This window comes from Dendrobates tinctorius, unplaced genomic scaffold, assembly GCF_039654945.1.
Source record: "Dendrobates tinctorius isolate UK_male_01 unplaced genomic scaffold, ASM3965494v1 ptg000027l, whole genome shotgun sequence".
Lineage (NCBI taxonomy): Eukaryota > Metazoa > Chordata > Amphibia > Anura > Dendrobatidae > Dendrobates > Dendrobates tinctorius.
Genome location: NW_027361695.1, coordinates 9,034,488 through 9,052,500, shown reverse-complemented (window position 1 = coordinate 9,052,500; position 18,013 = coordinate 9,034,488). Strand labels below are relative to the sequence as shown.

At 42.6% G+C, this 18,013-nt stretch overlaps 1 protein-coding gene across 2 annotated transcripts in view; it reads right to left on the bottom strand.

The window, feature by feature from the left end:
* The window catches only part of LRIG1 (leucine rich repeats and immunoglobulin like domains 1), an 84,937-nt gene extending 67,225 nt beyond the window's left edge, over window positions 1-17,712 (bottom strand). Inside the window, exon 1 of one of the 2 annotated variants that reach the window (XM_073569747.1) lies at window positions 17,267-17,712. In XM_073569747.1, coding sequence (XP_073425848.1) covers window positions 17,267-17,442 — 176 coding nt within the window. In that variant the 5' untranslated portion in view covers window positions 17,443-17,712. The remainder of the gene's footprint in view (window positions 1-17,266) is intronic. The other variant, XM_073569748.1, reaches the window with a different exon arrangement.
* Window positions 17,713-18,013: the final 301 nt, after the last annotated feature.

The window sequence follows — 18,013 nt, the reverse complement described above, 5'->3', positions numbered from 1 at the left end:
GCACCGACACGTCCGATACTTTGAAGTCGCTTTCCACCAAACTTTAAAAAAAAAATAAAATAAAATAAAAGTTAAATATGCAGTTAGCAGTTCTAGTTTAAGGACATTTGCACCCCTGTTCTCCCAGTGAAAAATGATAGTGACTTTTACAGGAAGCCGACCCGACAAGGACTGGTGGAGAGGTCAAACTGTGCTACAAATGGTCCTTTGTCAAGAGGTCGCGAGTCAGGTTAACGACTTGAGAGCAATTTTCTTCAAATCTCCTTTAAGAATTATGGGATTTAGACGATGTTCAAGGCAGGCTTTCAGTTTTGTTTTGTTTTTTAATTTAGCAAAAAAAAAAAAAAAAAAAGTGAAACATTGGCTGACAATGTTTTGAATAAGCTTAGAACACACACACAAAAAAAAAAGGTCTACTCTAATGGCAATGTCTGACGGATGGCTGCCCAATTGCTGAGATGTTCTAGATCTTTAGAAATAAGAAGCAGCTCAAGACATTCCCCTATTCCCCATTAGCCAGAAATGGAGCCTATTCAGAAAGGTGCTCATTACGGCGGATAGTCATGACTTCCCTCGACAAAGCCAACGGTAGGATCCACACGATCTGCAGATTTCACTTGGTGGACACATTTTGAGAGGGTTGTCTGATGAGACTAGACAACCCCTTTCCACTTAAAATGAGCCCAGAATGGTAGAAACAGCAAGGCACTCAACTATATAGTCTCTTGTAGGTGCACAAGTAGGGTAATCCAGCCCGTTCCAAAAACGATAATGAACTTGGCACTCAATATTTGTTGAAACTAAATTTCATTTTTATTTTGCATCCACGTGAAGTTTCAATTCTAAACGTTTTCGGTCCAGCATAGAACCTTCATCAGAGAATCTCTTAAAGATTACTGTATGGAATACACACACAAAATCATAATTAGAAATATTGTAAACAGACTAGTGAACAAAACAATAATAATTACTCTCCACTGATGCCCAAGGATCAAGGAAAGGGGAGGAATAAGACAAAAATCATCATGTCAATCAAAGTCTCCAATAGAAAAAACAGACATAAGTGATCGTTCCACGAAGGAGTGGTCCATAGAAGTTTCCATTGCAAACATTCAGAGATCATGTCAGGAAAAATAAGAAATAATAAGAACTATCGGTTCCATATTACATTCCAGATTGTGGTGTGGTAAGAGACCATTCAAGGCAGTGAGAAGGTATAGGTGTTCCAGGCAATTAGAGTAGAGTAGGTGGTACTTTCTCTCGGCGTGTGGGTTGTGCCGCTCTCTGAAAGTACCACCTACTCTCCTCGAAGTGCCTGGAACACCTATACCTTCTCACTGCCTTGAGTGGTCTCTTACCACACCACAATCTGGAATGTAATATGGAACCCATAGTTCTTATTTTTTCTTATTTTTCCTGACATGATCTCTGAATGTTTGAAATGGACACCTCTATGAGACACTTCTATGGACCACTCCTTCGTGGAACGATCACTTATGTCTGTTTTATCAATTGGAGACTTTGACATGATGATTTTTGTCTTATCCCTCCCCTTTCCTTAATCCTTGGGCATCAGTGGAGAGTAATTATTATTGTTTTGTTCACTAGTCTGTTTACAATATTTCTAATTATGATTTTGTTTATGTGTATTCCATACAGTAATCTTTAAGAGATTCTCTGATGAAGGTCCTATGCTGGACCGAAAACGTTTAGAATTTAAACTTCACGTGGATGCAAAATAAAATGAGCCCAGGGCGGTGGAGAAAAATAAATAAATAAGCTTGCCTAGAGACCAGCGTCTCTTCCCCATACTCCACATTGTGTCCCCCACATGGGTCTACTGGCACCCTCTCTCTGCGAGGAGGCATGAAGAGGACACTACAGCCCTCACATTACATCCGAGCCTAAAAAATGATTGTTTCTTCTAGTTTGGACAGAATATGAATCCAGGCTCCCCCGTCACCCTGACAAAACAAGTTGGGAGACCATTTAAGGACACAGTGTGGAGTATGAAGGAGCAGTGTTGGTCAATTAAAAAAAGAAGATCTCCCCCCATCTTGTGACCATTTTGAATGCGACTAGAAGTAATGGATATCCCCTTCGTGAAAAGTATGATGGCCTACTCCATCTTTTTTCACAACCGGTGCAGGAAATGGGTCAGTTTCTGAGAATCTAATGGCTTCACACTTAAGGGTCCAGAGCTGTAGCAAACCTATACTTGGCAACTGTCTCCCCCCCCCCCGCCCCAGACATCTAGGAGGTACCAAAATTAAAGGGAAACCTCCCGTTCTCCAGAAAGAACGAAAACCACTGAAAACCTTCAAGAAAGAATAGATTCCAAAAGATTTTGTCCAATCCGTTCTAGAAGAGGTAGGGGGACAAGGTTAAGGGCAAAAAAATAGTTTGGCAAGTTATTCAATGACCTCCCAAAAGGATATACCTAAAAATTAGCAAGTAGGAGCACAAGTATGGCTCTGAAAGTCTACGTCTTGGCTTAGTCATCCTCAAAAAATTGAGTTTTACAGTTCCTCTCTATAATAACGTGTACCATACGCCTGAAACTCTAAGGGAAATATGGTGCCTACTACCAGCTAGCTTCTAAACCAGTATATAATCTTCACCTGAAGGGTATACATTGCCTCATCTAAAGCTCAACGCTTTCTACATCAGATTCAAAATCCCCATGAATAGACCCCTCACAATGGCCGCCACCTCGGTCATCTGTATAGATATGTAAATTGAATCATCTCTGACCTGTCACGTCTGAATTGACATCAATGCATGGTAAGGGGTTTCTTGACATTCAATGGAGGGTCTCAATAGAAAGTCAAGCCCACTCCAATGCCCCCCGCCGAGAGCCTCCATGCGTGAAATTGTGTTGTGATCCTCTATTCTACAATCTGCACCCCGGGTGTAAAATGAATTCAGAACGCAAAGACCTCTGACTATTCTCACCGACAGGGGCCCCTGGGGGACACAATGCTTTTTTTTTTTTTTTTTTTAAGAAGAGAACTTTCTTTTCTTTTTTCCACTTGGATCCTTTATCTACAATGTGGGCAGAAACCCATTTAATAGATATTCACGAGAATGCAGTCATTGAATAGGAACGGTAACAATAATGAGGTCTAATGTCCCCCCCCCCCCCCCCCCCGCCTCGGAAATGGTCACTAGTTCAGAGGGAGTTCTAGATAAAAGAAAAAAAAAAAGTCATTAAAGTTGGGAATTTTAAGAAAAATCATTTCTTAATTATATTTAGATTTCCAAAAAGGACAATAGGATTGGCATCCGTGGCGTCTCACCGACTAAGAATAGCTAAAGTACAACCAATGGATAATAAATTTTATTTTTCTTTTATATTTGTGAAATTTGTTTTTTTTTGTATTATGAAAACAAAAATTTTTTTACCAACATTATATAAAAGCTCAATGATAAAATTAAAAGTACTTTTGGAAATGGGAATTTAATAGAGGTCTGATAAGTTAGAAAACAAAAGTTCAAGATAAAAAAAACAATGTTTTTCAATTCAAAAAAGTATTTCTCTGTTTCTCATTTACAAAAACCTGCATAGAGGTAAAACTCACTCCTCCATCTAGTGAGGGGAACAAAAACAAAAAAAAACAAGTGATTCTGAGAAACAATGGGGGTCTTATATAGTCCTGGAGAGACTTCCTGGCCGTGCCCACCCACCGAGACTAAATGAACTATGAGAAGCCTCTGAGAAGACCTTCTTGCCTTGGGAAGGGCTGCCTGCCATTTCTAAAAGACAGTCATGTTATGGACCACTTGCCACCCTCCCCCCCAAAAAAAAAAAAACAAAAACTGCAAATAGAACCTAGATTATTTTTTTTAGCTGATCCAAAATAATTTTCAAGATTGCAGTTCATATGAAGAGGCTTTTAAGTTTCTTTTTTTCCGCTTAAAAAACATTTGATAGCAAAAAGAAGCTGCAAAAGAAAGTGCTCATCACGTAGACTAAGGCTACGTGCACACGCTGCGGAATGGGGTGCGGATTTGGCTGCGCGGATTTTGTAAAATCTGCAGGTCAAAAGACCTGCGGATTGCTCTGCGGTTTTACCTGTGGTTTTGCCCTGTGGTTTTTCATCTCCACAATGGAGGAGATGGCAAACCGCAGCGGAATCCGCAGAAAGAATTGACATGTCAATTCTTTCTGCGGTTTCAAACCCGTGCGGAAAAATCCGCACCGTCTGCACTGCGGTTTTTTATTCCCATAGGGAATAATGGTACTGTACACCGCAGCAAAAACTGCTGCGGACCCGCAGCGGCCAAATCCGCAGCGTGTGCACACACCCTAATTGTTGTTTAATGAAAAGGCTGGAAAAACACTATAGAGGAGAAAAAGATTTAAAAAGACACTTCCAAAACCACACCAGAAAAAGCAAATTCTTCCCCTCATAAAACAGCGTTTGCTGAATTCGGTTGCCGCTTGAAAAATGTGCAGTTTTTTTTTGAATGCTAAAAAAAAATAAAAAAAAAAAAACTTAAAGAGTTCTTGGCAGCTTTGCAGCAGTTTATTTTTCCAGGTCCAAATCTGCTGCTTTACTTTACTGAATTGAAATCTCATCCACACGCTACGGAAAAAAAAAAAACAAAAAAAAATCTGGACACTGCCGCTCTGACATCAGCAAGTTTTGTTTCACCCTTTTGCATCCGATAGTCATAACATTCAAGCAGAGGAAACCGCAGTGATAACCTCACAACTTCATGCGGATTGCGGATTATGCCGCTATGGAATTTCCGCTGCAGAAATCTTGCAGCAAGTCTGTTCCGTGTTCACGCAGCCTTGGGCCACTTGCACGAACTGTGAAAACGCAGTAAAGCTGCATCATGTGAATGCAGCCTTAGGGTCTCGGGGAGAGACGGATAGGGCAAGCAGGAGCTTCCAGGAGAGTCCTGAAGTGGCTTCCGTCTCTCTCCCCGTTAAGAACACAATGAAGTTTTTGCAATTTTTCAATCCAAGTTTTATTGCCACAAACACAGAATGAATAAAAGGCGGACGGGGTTAATTATTATTTTTTTTTTTTTTACACCAGACGTGATTCCGTTAGCCGCATTTTTGTTTGGCGCGCAGTAAACACCGGACATTAATACCCTGAGAATGAGACGGGCAGATTGGGATTTGCAGCAGTTGTGGTCTATGGGAGGTTACAAACGAGACGGACTCAGCTTACACACAGAAGAAAAAAAAAAGTAAAAAAAAAAAAAAAAAAAAAAAAAAAAAAAACACCCAGCGCTTCCCACAAACAGAAATGGCAGAGAGAATAATAAACTGACCCGATCACTGCGGTCTGTAATGTTTAGACCCGGACACCTGGCGCGCAGTCCACATGAAGACGTTTCGCCTCTCGCTCCAGGTGTGAGCGTATAAACAATAACAGCGCTTTTCAATGCATCGTACGAGTGATCTACAGCGATTGCTCAATATGACGCGCTAAGGTTACAAATCCAAAGTGTCTATTGCCTCACTCGGCGGTAACGCACCACAGATGGCACTTAAAGAGCTCCTCCAACAATGACCAAAAGGGAAGAAAAAAGGATCAGGAATCGCCTTAATAAAAAGGATTTCATCGGTGTAATTTGTTAAAAGAGGGGAGAAAATAGTAGCCTTCTTCCAGAATCAGCACCACCCCTGCCTACAGGTTGTGTCTTGCATTTCATCCCAGCTTCTGAAAAAGTGAACGGTGCAAAAGCTGCAATACCACACACCACCTGTGGCCAGGGGTGGCGCTTTTTTTTTTTTTTTTTTTTTTTTTGAAAGGAAGGCTGCAGATGTTTTTTTAAAACCCTTTAAAAAAAAAGTTGTCCGGTTCGGACTACTCCCTCGTATCGGTGTCCTATAAGTTAGAAGGAAAACTGCAGGCAAATCTGATCCACCGTGTTAGGGCTCATTCACGCATCCGATTTTTCCATGTACGAGAAAAGCTGACAGCAGAGCCCGAGCAGAGTCAAAACCACGGTTAGAAGTCGCATGTGAAATTCGACATGTGATTGAGCCTTTGGACAGAGTTCAGGTCTTGAGGAGGCCGTGCATGACTCAAGGAAAAATCCATGCACCCACTGCCGAAAAACGCCATTTACAAGCATGGACCAGACTGACTTAGCTTGTATACTACTCCAAGAATCAAATTAACGGGGTATTCACACAATTAAAACTAATCAACTACCCATAAATTACTGATCTCTGGGGATCGGACTGCTGGGACCCCCCGAGTGATCCTACAGAGCGGTCCCATCTGGCACACATGCTTGACCTACCTACCAATGTCTAATGGAGTTACTGGGAATAGCAAAGCCCTGTACTTCTCTTTCGCGCTCTAGAGCCCCGCTTTTGGGATTGCCGGAGGATTTGGCATTCAGACCCCCAGAGATCAACAACTCTTAAAATTGTAGAAATACTCCTTTATAAAGAGGTTAACAAAAGGCTCGAAAAGTAAGTAAAGGTCCAAAGTTGAGCACCTAGGTGCCTTTACTGCACTACGTGGGGCAATAAAACACTTAAATCCTTCACACCCCGGTCCTGCTGGACAACACTTGACCATATCATGGAAGATTTGAAGGTCGTTCAGTAGCCTCTTATCAGTACGCAGAGGAAAGTGTTTCCACTTGAGACAAGAGCTGAGCTGAAGATAAGATAGACAAATCTTCTCCACAGGCGAGATTACAGAGAGCACCAGGAGCAGCAAGGAGAAGGAACAATACCCATCAGTGGCCGGTGGTCTTGGCCAAGGTGGGATCTGATCTTTGTGCCCTTCAAGAGGGTAATCATAAAAAAAAAAAAAATATGTATATACTATTGTTATTACATGACATTAACATCACAACCTTTTTTGTGGGAGATCTTGTTCATTCGATTTGCAGGATTTGCATAATTGGTCAGAGATATGAAGGTGCACTGTAGACCAGCGACAGCCAAATGCTCATTTGCCCAACTACCATCTCTCTGGACTTCCCCATACGTCGGCACCCTCAACTCGGTTGAAAAAAAAAAAAATGGACGACACCGCAGGCAGATGGCTCTGATGACGACTTGTCTGTCAGGAGAACAAAATGAACTAGTGTATGGATCCAAACTGAGAAGGTCGGGATACCACCAAACACATCAGAAGTTGGCCTGAAATCGATGGGTTGGACAGAATTTAAAGGGAATCTGTCAGTAGGATCCCCCCTCCTACATCGTCTGTATTGGCATATCATAGAAAGTTGAATAAGATGATACCTTGAATATCTGTGATCCAATGTTTTATTCTAGAGAAATCCACATTTTTCCTAATATGTAAATGAGCTGTTAAGATCTATGGGCCGGACATAGATCTCCACGAGACTCCGCCTCCAGAGATTATTTTAAATGAAAGGTGGCATTACCAGTGTAAGACAGGTAATGACCAACAGCCAGCTATCCTGATCGCACACTGGTAACGTAACCTCATTTATGGACAGCTCTGGAGGCAGATTCTCATTGAGATCTATGTCCGGCCCATAGATCTGGACAGTCATTTACATATTAAGAAAAACGTGGATTTCTCTGGAAGAAGACATCGGATTGAAGAGATCAATGCATCATTTTATTCAAGTTTCTATGACCTTCATGCCCATAAAGTCAACTTAGGAGGGATGATCAGACTGACAAATGCCCTTTAAAGGTGTATGGTGAGAGTCTATAGATTTTTGACAAAGAATCTTCTCCAATCTACAAATCTGTAGATAAAACTTGGCAGATTTTTCCCTATTTTGACTGACCATCATTTGGAAAAAGTATCTTATGGTCCAAATATGTGATTTGTATAGCAGACCAATGCACAAACCCCATAACCTTCTTAGCCAACATCACTCAAAGGGAGCTTGCTCATCTTCTCTCCAAATCACACCTCTCCACTTGTGCATTTGACCCCATCCCATCTCCTCCCCAACCTCGCCACCACTCTTATCCCATCTCTAACCCACCTCTTCAACCTATCACTAACTTCCGGTACCTTCCCTTCTGCTTTCAAACATGCCACAATCACGCCTTTCCTCAAAAAGCTAACCCTCGACCCAACCGTTATGTCCAGCTATTGCCCAATATCGCTGCTCCCATTCACTTCCAAATGCCTGGAGCAGCACGTCCACGCTGAACTTTCCTCCCATCTCTCATCTAACCTGACCAAAATTACTAACGACCTACTTACCGTCAAAGCGAACGGACAATACTCTATACTCCTCCTTCTAGACCTGTCTATCAGACATATCCTCCTTCTCCTCCCGCTTCCTCAAACTGAATGTGGACAAACCTGAACTGATCATCATTCCCCCATCACACAGATCTTCCTTACTCGACCTATCTATAACAATTGACGACATCACGCTTTGCCCTGTACCGGAAGTCCACTGCCTCGGAGTAACCCTTGACTCTGCCCTGTCCTTCAAACCACACATCCAAGCTCTCTCCACCTCCAAAATATTTCCAGAATCCGTCCCTTCCTCAACCCTCACTCTACTAAAATGCTTGTGCATGCCCTCATCATCTCCAGTCTCGACTACTGCAACATCCTTTTCTGTGGCCTCCCTTCTAACACCCTCGCACCTCTCCAGTCCATCCTTAACTCTGCTGCTCAACTAATTCATCTCTCTCCTCGCTATTCCTTCGCTTCTCCCCTCTGCAAATCTCTTCACTGGCTCCCATACCCTCAGCGTATCAAATTCAAATTACTAATACTGACCTAAAGGCCATCTATAACCTGTCTCCTCCATATATCTCTGAACTAATCTCCCGATATCTTCCCTCACGTAATCTCCGGTCATCCCAAGACCTCCTTCTCTCCTCCACACTTATTCGCTCCTCACCCAACCGCCTCCAAGACTTCTCCCGAATAGCCCCCATCCTCTGGAATTCCCTGCCCCAACACGTCCGGCTATCAACCACACTCGGATCCTTCAGACAGAACCTGAAAACCCACCTCTTCAGGAAAGCCTACAGCCTGCAATGATCCCCGCTGCCTCCTCACCATCACTGGAGCTGCTGCAACCCCCAACCTACTGTCTCCTTCCCCACCATCCTGTAGCATGTAAGCCCGAAAAGGCAGGGTCCTCTGTCCCCTCTATATCAGTCTGTGATTGTTAGTTTGTTTACTGTAAGTGATATCTGTAATTTGTATGTAACCCCTTCTCATGTACAGCACCATGGAACCAATGGTGCTATATAATTTAATAATAAATGATTTGTCAGGATGCGTTATTTTTTTGGTCGTTCGCATGTGTGGCATTGTCTGTGTGACACAATGGTCCAAATCCACCTGATTGTTTTCCACATTTTTATTTTTCGCCTGCCATGTTGATGGTTGGATCGCATTGTGCCCATACATATTAGAAACAGTTCTTTCCCAAATTCGGCATAAACCGTAACGTTCGGGTCAGCAGGAGATGATCCTTCCCGAGTATGGAGCTCCGAGAGCAGTGTGGCCTCTTTAACTTTAGGATTCTTCTCCAATTTCAAGGTCTTCTAAGATGATGGGTATCTAGATGGAACGACATGGCCATACAGTCTCCAAAATGGAAGGCTTTCAGTCAATATGGTACAGACGTAATAAAATCTGCACAGGCAGAAGGTAGACGGCCAAAAGTCACTATTTGCACACGTGCCCCACTGTGTTATAGAAGGAGTGCGCCACATGTGAGAAACATTAGGTTAAGGACCCTGCGGTAGGACAACCTCCTGCCCATTCCTGAGAGCAGCTGAGGCCTCACTTCCCTTTGCCTAAAAGCAAATGCTTCATCACTGGAGCTGAAGACTATTTTGACAAGTGGAATTCACATGTGGTGGACAAAAGCTGAACGAATAGATCCGAGCTGCGTAAAAATGGCTGACGGATGGCCATCTGTATCCAGTATGCTGACGTTCGGCACGTCTAATGATCCCTCCGGCAGGAGTCAGCTCTAATATACGTGTACGCTAATGTCATGCGAAGAGTCTGTGGTGATCAGGATGAAAAATTCCCCAAAAATACAGAAAACGAAGCTGACGACCCAGATATCAGATGCTCATCAGTCACTGACCTTGCCGAATTAGGCAGAGTCTCCTGTCCGTCTTATGTACATGGGGGGGGGGGGGGGGAGGGGTCTCAAAAGTTAGATCTCAAGGGAGAGAAAAATCAGGGCTGTTGGGTTCTAATTATTTAAATCCATTTCTTCGAGGAGGGCAAAAAATATTTAAAGGACCCTCTATACATTAAAATGATGTCTAGAGTGTGGCCTCCAACTCTACCCTAAAGAAATTTCATCTGGGAAGAAAAGGATCAGGTGGCGAGAGTTTCAGCATCCAATCTTTTTGTTTTCAGGGCCTCTCTGATGGTTCTGGGGGAGAGGAATGACCAAGCGGTTGGAAGTTTATTGCCCCTATCTTTCCTTTTTCAGGCGGCTCTCTCCTCTCCCCCAGTTGGGGGGAAAAAAAAAATACAAGAGCCCTTACATGTACGGAGGAGTTAGGGTCCCGTTACACATAGCGACGCTCTAGCGATCCCGACAACGATCCGACCTGGTAAGGATCGCTGGTACGTCGCTACATGGTCGCTAGTGAGCTGTCAAACAGGCAGATCTACTCAACGATGCAGCAACGATACGGCGATCCGTATAACGACCTCGGCGGTCGTTGGGACCTTGTCACACAGCAGCGATTCTGACGACTCCCGCCTGCGTCTATGAGTTCTGCATCGCCAACGAGGTCGCTCGTCGGCGTCAAACACAGCGATGCACGCTGGCCAGCGGGACGCCGACGATGAAAAAATGGCCCAGGACATTCGAGCACGATCAGCAAGATCGCAGCGGGGACCCGGTCGCCGCTATGTGTCACATGTAGCGAGATCGCTGGCGCGTCACAAAAGCGGATGTTTGAGCGATCTCATTATGTGAGACGGGGGCTTTAGAGATGGCCGTCAGCCAAGTGTTCGCTCAGCAAATTGCTCTCAGATTTAGATCGGTGGCTGATTTCAACACAAAAATCTAATGTCCAAAGGGAACAATATTGGATATTCACTTTGTTATTGCTATCTGATTATTAAAAAAAAAATAAATAAATGTAAATAAAGAACTTTAGGAAAAATGAATAAGTGTTAAAAAAACAATATTGTTTCATTCCGCTTATCTTTCAAAAGCACGGTGGCTCAGTGGACAGCAGCGAGTCCTGGGTTCGAATCCCACCAAGGACAACATCTGCAGGGAGTTTGTATGTTCTCCCTGTGTTTGCGTGGGTTTCCTCCCACACTCCAAAGACATACTGATAGGGGATCTAGATTGTGAGCCCCGATGGGACAGTGATGATAATGTGTGCAAACTGTAAAGTGCTGCGGAAAATATTAGCGCTGTATAAAAATAAATTAGTAATGGTATTTTTATTACTTATTTTAAAGATAAATATATTTATATTTAAAAATTTATATTTTTATACATACCGTATATCTATCTATACCTATCTATAAATGGAAAAAAATCAGGCAGCACTCCAGTTCAAGGAAAAATTGTGGACTTTAATCCAGAGCCAAGTGGTGCAACGTTTCGACCTCACAGCACGGTCTTTGTCAAGCCTATCTATATCTATATATACATATACACACATTCATATAAATACTATAAGCATATATATTTATATTTTATTAATATATACACACACTATATATATATATATATTTTTTTTTTATTAATATATACACATATATATATCTCTCCACATACATTTTTTTTTTTTTTTCCTCTTTCTTGACCTAATTTAGGCATTTCTGGTGGCGGTGGGGGGAGTAACAAGTGACAGATGAGAATCTCACCCCTCCCCGTCCGTTCCTGGGACCTACATTTAGACAAGGTCACCAGAGGGAAGGCTGTAATTAATTTTTTAGTAGGCCCTGAGGCAAATTATCCTTATTTTCACACTTTGCACAGCTCGGCTGTCATTTTTCCCCACCAAGCATCGTTATGATCACAAGTGATTTTCTGCGGTGGACGAGGACTTAATGGAAAGAAAGCCGACACGACTGGCCGTTAAACACGTTGCATATTTACGCACGCTCCTCTCGGACCCCCGTAGCCAGGAAGGGGATTGGAAAGTCTGTCATTCTTCCCGCTTTTTCAGAATTGCCAGATTTTCCACAATCTCGCCACGAAATTCATGCAAAATTTTGCCACCGATTCTTCAGATTTCCTCCTTGGCTTTGAATAGAGTAGAGAACTCAAAACGAAAAATGTGTGACGGATCCACGACGAGATGTGAGGAAACCTGCCGAGTGCCCTCTAAGAGATACATCAAAATAATATAATGCGTGGGGGTCCGACCCCTGTGAACCCCACCGATCCTGACAACGAAAGGGATGCAAGGCTCAGTGGGTAAGGAGTGTGCCAGGGTGTGTGTGGCCCGGCTGTGACAATACCACCCCATCTGTATGTGCCTGCAGCGACCTTCAGTCCCTCCTCTGATCACAGGAAAACCCACTACCTATAATCGGATTGCAAAACGCAGGAAACACAGAGAATTCTAAAACATAAAAAAAACTATCGGGCCTCGTAAAGGACAGATGTGCACAAAGTCACTTACAGATAAAGTAAGCCGGTGTACCTAAAAAGACAAAGCGTTAATTGTAAATGTCAACAGTGGTTGGCCGGACTAGTGATAAGAGATACAGCTTTAGCCCTTCCTTATCACTGAGCCAATAACGCACATCACTAAAAACCACAAGCCGGCTGTACGCAGCTAATACCGTACGTCATACTATACCGCTATCATACAGACGATTTCATGCGCAAAACCCTTAAAATTTTTGACCAATTTTCAAACCAACCAAACCACTAGGCTCAGTGGGTAAGAGCACCAACGCCAAAAAAATAACTAAATCAATATATTTTGGCCTTGATTCACCACTGCCGTGTGTGTTACATATATCTCGGATTTGCTTCTCTTGCACCATATTTAAAAAAAAAAAAACATTATATATTTATTAATAAAATAATTAATAACTATAACATTGATCCAAACCAAATCCTGTGCAGTCACGCAATGGTGCATGGACTTTGCTACAACTTTGTAATATGGACGCATAATGTGCATCATTGTGTGACGCCTCCATATACCGCAAGGCTTTATAGCAATTTTCGGTCGCTGTAGCTTTTATCTAAGAGGAAATGACAGGATAAGAGCAGGTGCTCAACAGCGCCCCTCTGGTCATAAGGCCAAACTGCACCTATTGGATAAAACTCATGGGAAAAAAAAAAAAAGGCCTTAGCTCATTTTCCAAATGTTAAGGGTTTTTTTTTCTGGAATCGTAACGTAGTTATTCTGGTGCCGTCACGCGTAGGCTCATTATAGATAAGGGTTACTAACATTATCGCACGTTTCTCGCCGTCATACACAAGTATCTAGAAAAAGCATCAATTCAGTAAAAAGATGGAGAAAATAAACTTATTTAATGGCTGTTAAAAGCTAAAACTATCAAACAATTCTACGAAAAAGCCTGAAAAATTACAAAATAAATAGAAAAAAATTACAGAGCTAGTTCAAAATGACAGTAAAAAAAAATAGAAAAATAAAAGAAAAATGTATTTAAAGTAATTATTACTACAGATTATTAAAATCGATAAAGCTTTATTCCTTTTTTTGGGGGGTGGATCTATGGGAAGGAACCTCAGGGTGACAATAATAATCAGCCAAATGGACGGCTACTCAGAAAAAAAAAAAACAAACTAAGTCATCTAAATAAAGGAAGGATGGGATCGCTTTCGTTTGGGAGAAGCCAAAGGACTTTAATAGGGAAACCATAAGAAGCCATGAAAACATAAAAAAAAAAAAAAGGACCATTATCCATGCGGGGGTCCAATATACGGCAGAAGAGTTTCAACTCAAGCAAGCACAGATAGTAAATATAATAAAAATAATGAATTAACACATTGAAATACATTGTGGCTTTTGCCAATTCCAGAATCTTTTAATTGAGCTGGGCTCAGTGGGTAAGTGTGCCGACAACTGGAAACACATCTAATGGTGAAAGTAAAGCCACATAGGATTCAATGGATTTTAGCAGTGCCTCAATAGCTTAGCTACTAGTAGTTTTTCGCCTCTCCATTTAGGGGGTAAATGCCCTTTATAACCTAATGACCCACTTTGGATCCCGTGACCGCGTGAGTCAGAGAAGCGCTTGGAAAAGTCATAATAGTAAAATTCATAGCCAAGAGTAAAAAATAATTTCGTTCACGACCCTCTGAACTGTAAGACGTCCTCATCTACTGTACTCGGAGCCGTCAATCATCCGCGGCCGCCCCGGTATCACAAATGGCCCCCTTGCTTTCTCCAGGATGGGTAAAGGGTTGTGACCTTTCCAAGGTATTGAAATAGATTTGCATGACAGTATTCCTACAACCCAGGCCTCCCGGTTTATGATTTCCACCTGTTAATTTGCTCTTTTATCACGAGGAATGATCAAAGTGGACATAAAAAACTACAATGGTCCGACGTATGATTAACCCAGCGTAGACTGGTTTGTTTCAGGACGAGGAGAACTCAAACCGTGCAGGGAAAAGTTGGCGAGACGACAAAACTTTCAGAAAGTATCTTAAATGTATATATATATATATATATATATATATATATATATATATATATATATATATATATATATATATATATATTTTTTTTTTTTTTTTTTTTTTTACATTTTCTATTCTATGTTACCACAATTGGTGTATACTTTTTTAAAGCAATTGCGGTGATCATTGCCATGTGATCATTTCGGCTTACGGCACCGGTGATGTATTGGACGATCGTTAATCATGGGCAACTCAAAAGTTTTACTACAGTCCGTACTTAAAACTAAGAAAACTAAGTCATAAAAAGCCCCAAACAAACCGACAGCGATCACAAATCTTAATTGGGGGGGGGGGGGTAAACTTTTTGAAACAGAAAAAAAAAAAAAACTTTTTACTTAGTTTATCAAACTTTTCCAAAAGATTCCTTATATTGTATCAGATCATAAATATCTGGAGCCTCACCAAGAGGATAGAAAGCTACCGTAATTAAGGTATTGAAAAGGTTCTGAACTTTCCATAGTACTACAATCCTCATCATACTACACAAGAGGAACCTGCCTGAGGTGGTGGTGTACAATAAATCCACAGCATCGCAGGGGACTCGACGTAACCAGAGACCACCGACATTATTAGTACATTCCAGTCTCAACTGAAAAAGGAAATTTAAAACATTTCGGAAAAACCAAAAAGATAAATATTTATATTTTAAACACGGTTTTTTTTTTTACTGTTATTTATGTACATAATGTTAACACATCCCATCAACTCACTCGCAATAGTGAAGCGGTCAAGAAGAGACCCCTCCGAGAGGCAACCTGCAACCTTCCCGGACCCAAGAGGTCAAAACTGTAACTTTTTGCGAATGGTCAATCTTACAGACATACAGATGTCCCTCTGTTACATTTTTATAAGGTCTTGCAACGTCGTCCACACTTTTAAATGCAAAAGTTCCCAAAAACATATTTAAAAAAAAAAAGGATCCAGAAACCACAGAGACAGACGCTCCTGCACTTTATTCATCGGGCCCTAAATAGCATCATTTTCCCCCAAGATTCGGAATGTCAAATCCAGCCTGAAAACATGGATTACATTATCGTGAGATTTTAGAAGAACACAAAGGTTGGCTTGGCAGATCTCCCAACACTATGCGCACCTGGCGCAGCAGTAATGATGTATACACTTGGGTACCCCCCGTCTGTATACAGCAGACACAAATCACAGGCACAAAATCACGTCGAGGGGGGGGGCATACAAACTAGGAAAACTACAACTCCCAGCATGACATGGCAGCTCAAATTGCACCATAATATTTCTTAGAGAGTCTGTCAGGGCATGCTGGGAGATGTAGTTCTACACCTCCTAGTAGAGAGCAAAACGTTTTAGTTTTGAAACAACCGGAGACCCCCCAAGTAATGAGAGCATTATGGGTGTTTTAGTTCCCAAACTCGTGGAAAACCCCAGGCAGTCAAGGTGTGCGCGGAACTGTAATTTTGCAACTCGCCATGAGGCGATAGTAGTTTTGAAACTCTTGGAAAGCCAGAACCGTCAGGGCATGCTGGGAGAAGTAGTTCCCAAACTGGTTAGGAACCAAAGGCCGTGATGGAATGCTAGGAACTGTCGTTTTGCAACTCCCAGAAAGCCACAGGCCAGGGGGCAATAGTTTTGAAACTCTAAAAGTCAGAAGTTGTCAGGGCATGCTGGGAGAAGTAGTTCCCAAACTGGTGGTGAAGCACACAGGCCTTAAGAGCTTTAGTTTTGCTATTCCCCAGAATGTCATGATGGGAATGATAGTCTTGCAACTTCTGGAAAGTCACAAGCTGTCAGGGCATGCTGGGAGAAGTAGTTCCCAAACTCCTGGACAACCCACAGGCCGTATAAAAGGAACGCTGGGAACTGTAGTTTTGCAACTCCCAAAAAGCAGCGGTCTGCCAGGGAATACTGGAAAAAGCTGTAGTTTTGCCACTTATTGAAGACGCATAAACTGTCAGGGGCAGCAGTTTTGGCACCTAATGTAAAGTCCCACACAGGCAGTCGGGGACACACTGGAGGTTGTAGTACCACAGGCTGTAGACAAGTACCGGGACGAGTCACGAGTTAGAAGTTTCCCATAGAGACACGGAGTAATCAGAAATGAATTCAGCACGAGAAGAAAATCCGGAGCAACAGACGGAAATGAGTAAATGCTCAGAACTTTCCCTCCTGTCTGATACATACACTGCAGCCATCTGCTAATCCAGAACAGCCAATAATCCAGAAAGCACGCACTATACAATATATATATATATATATATATATATACACATATTTTTTTTTTTTACACATACTGACAATAATGCAAAAATTTGCTAATCCGGAGCGTCTGATAATCCAAAAAGTATGCACTGTGTGTGTGTGTGTATATATATATATATATATATATATATATATATATATATATATATATATATATATATATATATACACACACACACACACAGATAATACTTGCATAGATACTGTACATACATACACAATGCAAGGAACGGCTAATCCAATAGCATGCTATATATATATATATATATATATATATATACACACACACACACGCACTTTATATACACTTGCTGCTAATCCTGACCCTCTGCTACACCAGGAGGCGCAGGACACGACACAGATAATGTACAGCGATCTCTGCGGCCGCAGGGGCTCATCAGAGGGGCTGTGCAGCACTTACAGGTGGGCTGCCCACGCAGGGATGTCGGTGGGCGCCTCCGTGAGCCCCCGGTTGCTGCAGTCCACCATCTCCCCGGTGCAGGTGCAGCTGGTGGGACAGGGGGTCCTGGAGGCCCGGGAACATCCCAGGAGGAGGAGGCAGAGCGCCAGGATCGGTCCTGCCCGGGGCTGCTGCATGTTGTAATCCGCTCTGAAGCCGCTAATTGTAGACTGATCGCTGCTGATGAGCCGGGAATCACAGCGATCCTTCCATGTCCGGGGAGCCGCGGATACCGGGGGTCCTCCTTGTCGGGGGGCTCCTACGTCCAGTATTGGGATGAGCCGCTGGTATCCCGGGCACTCTCACTCCGGCGGCAGATCCCCGCACACAGCTCTGTTCTGCTGCTCCTTCGCCTCTGGACTGCCTGGATTCAATTCCCCGAGTAACCCGCGCTCTGATTGGTTCTCTCAAACTGTTAGCCATTGGTGGCTGTATCGAGGCTCCTGATTGGATGGCGATACTCCCCTTCTTTCGCTCCTTCATTCTTTTCCTTCACTTTTGATTTTTTAGTGGAACTGTTGTCGCTAGCTATAGGCGGCGGTGCGAGAGCGCAGGACGGTAATTCATCATCGCTGGAATGGAAAGTGGCGCACTTACCACCAGCAACCAGTCAAATTCCAGCTTTCTTTCTTTTCTTTTATTAAATAAGACATAAGCAGTGACCTTATTGGTGGACATGAGTATCTGTGTCAACCTAGCAGATTCCAG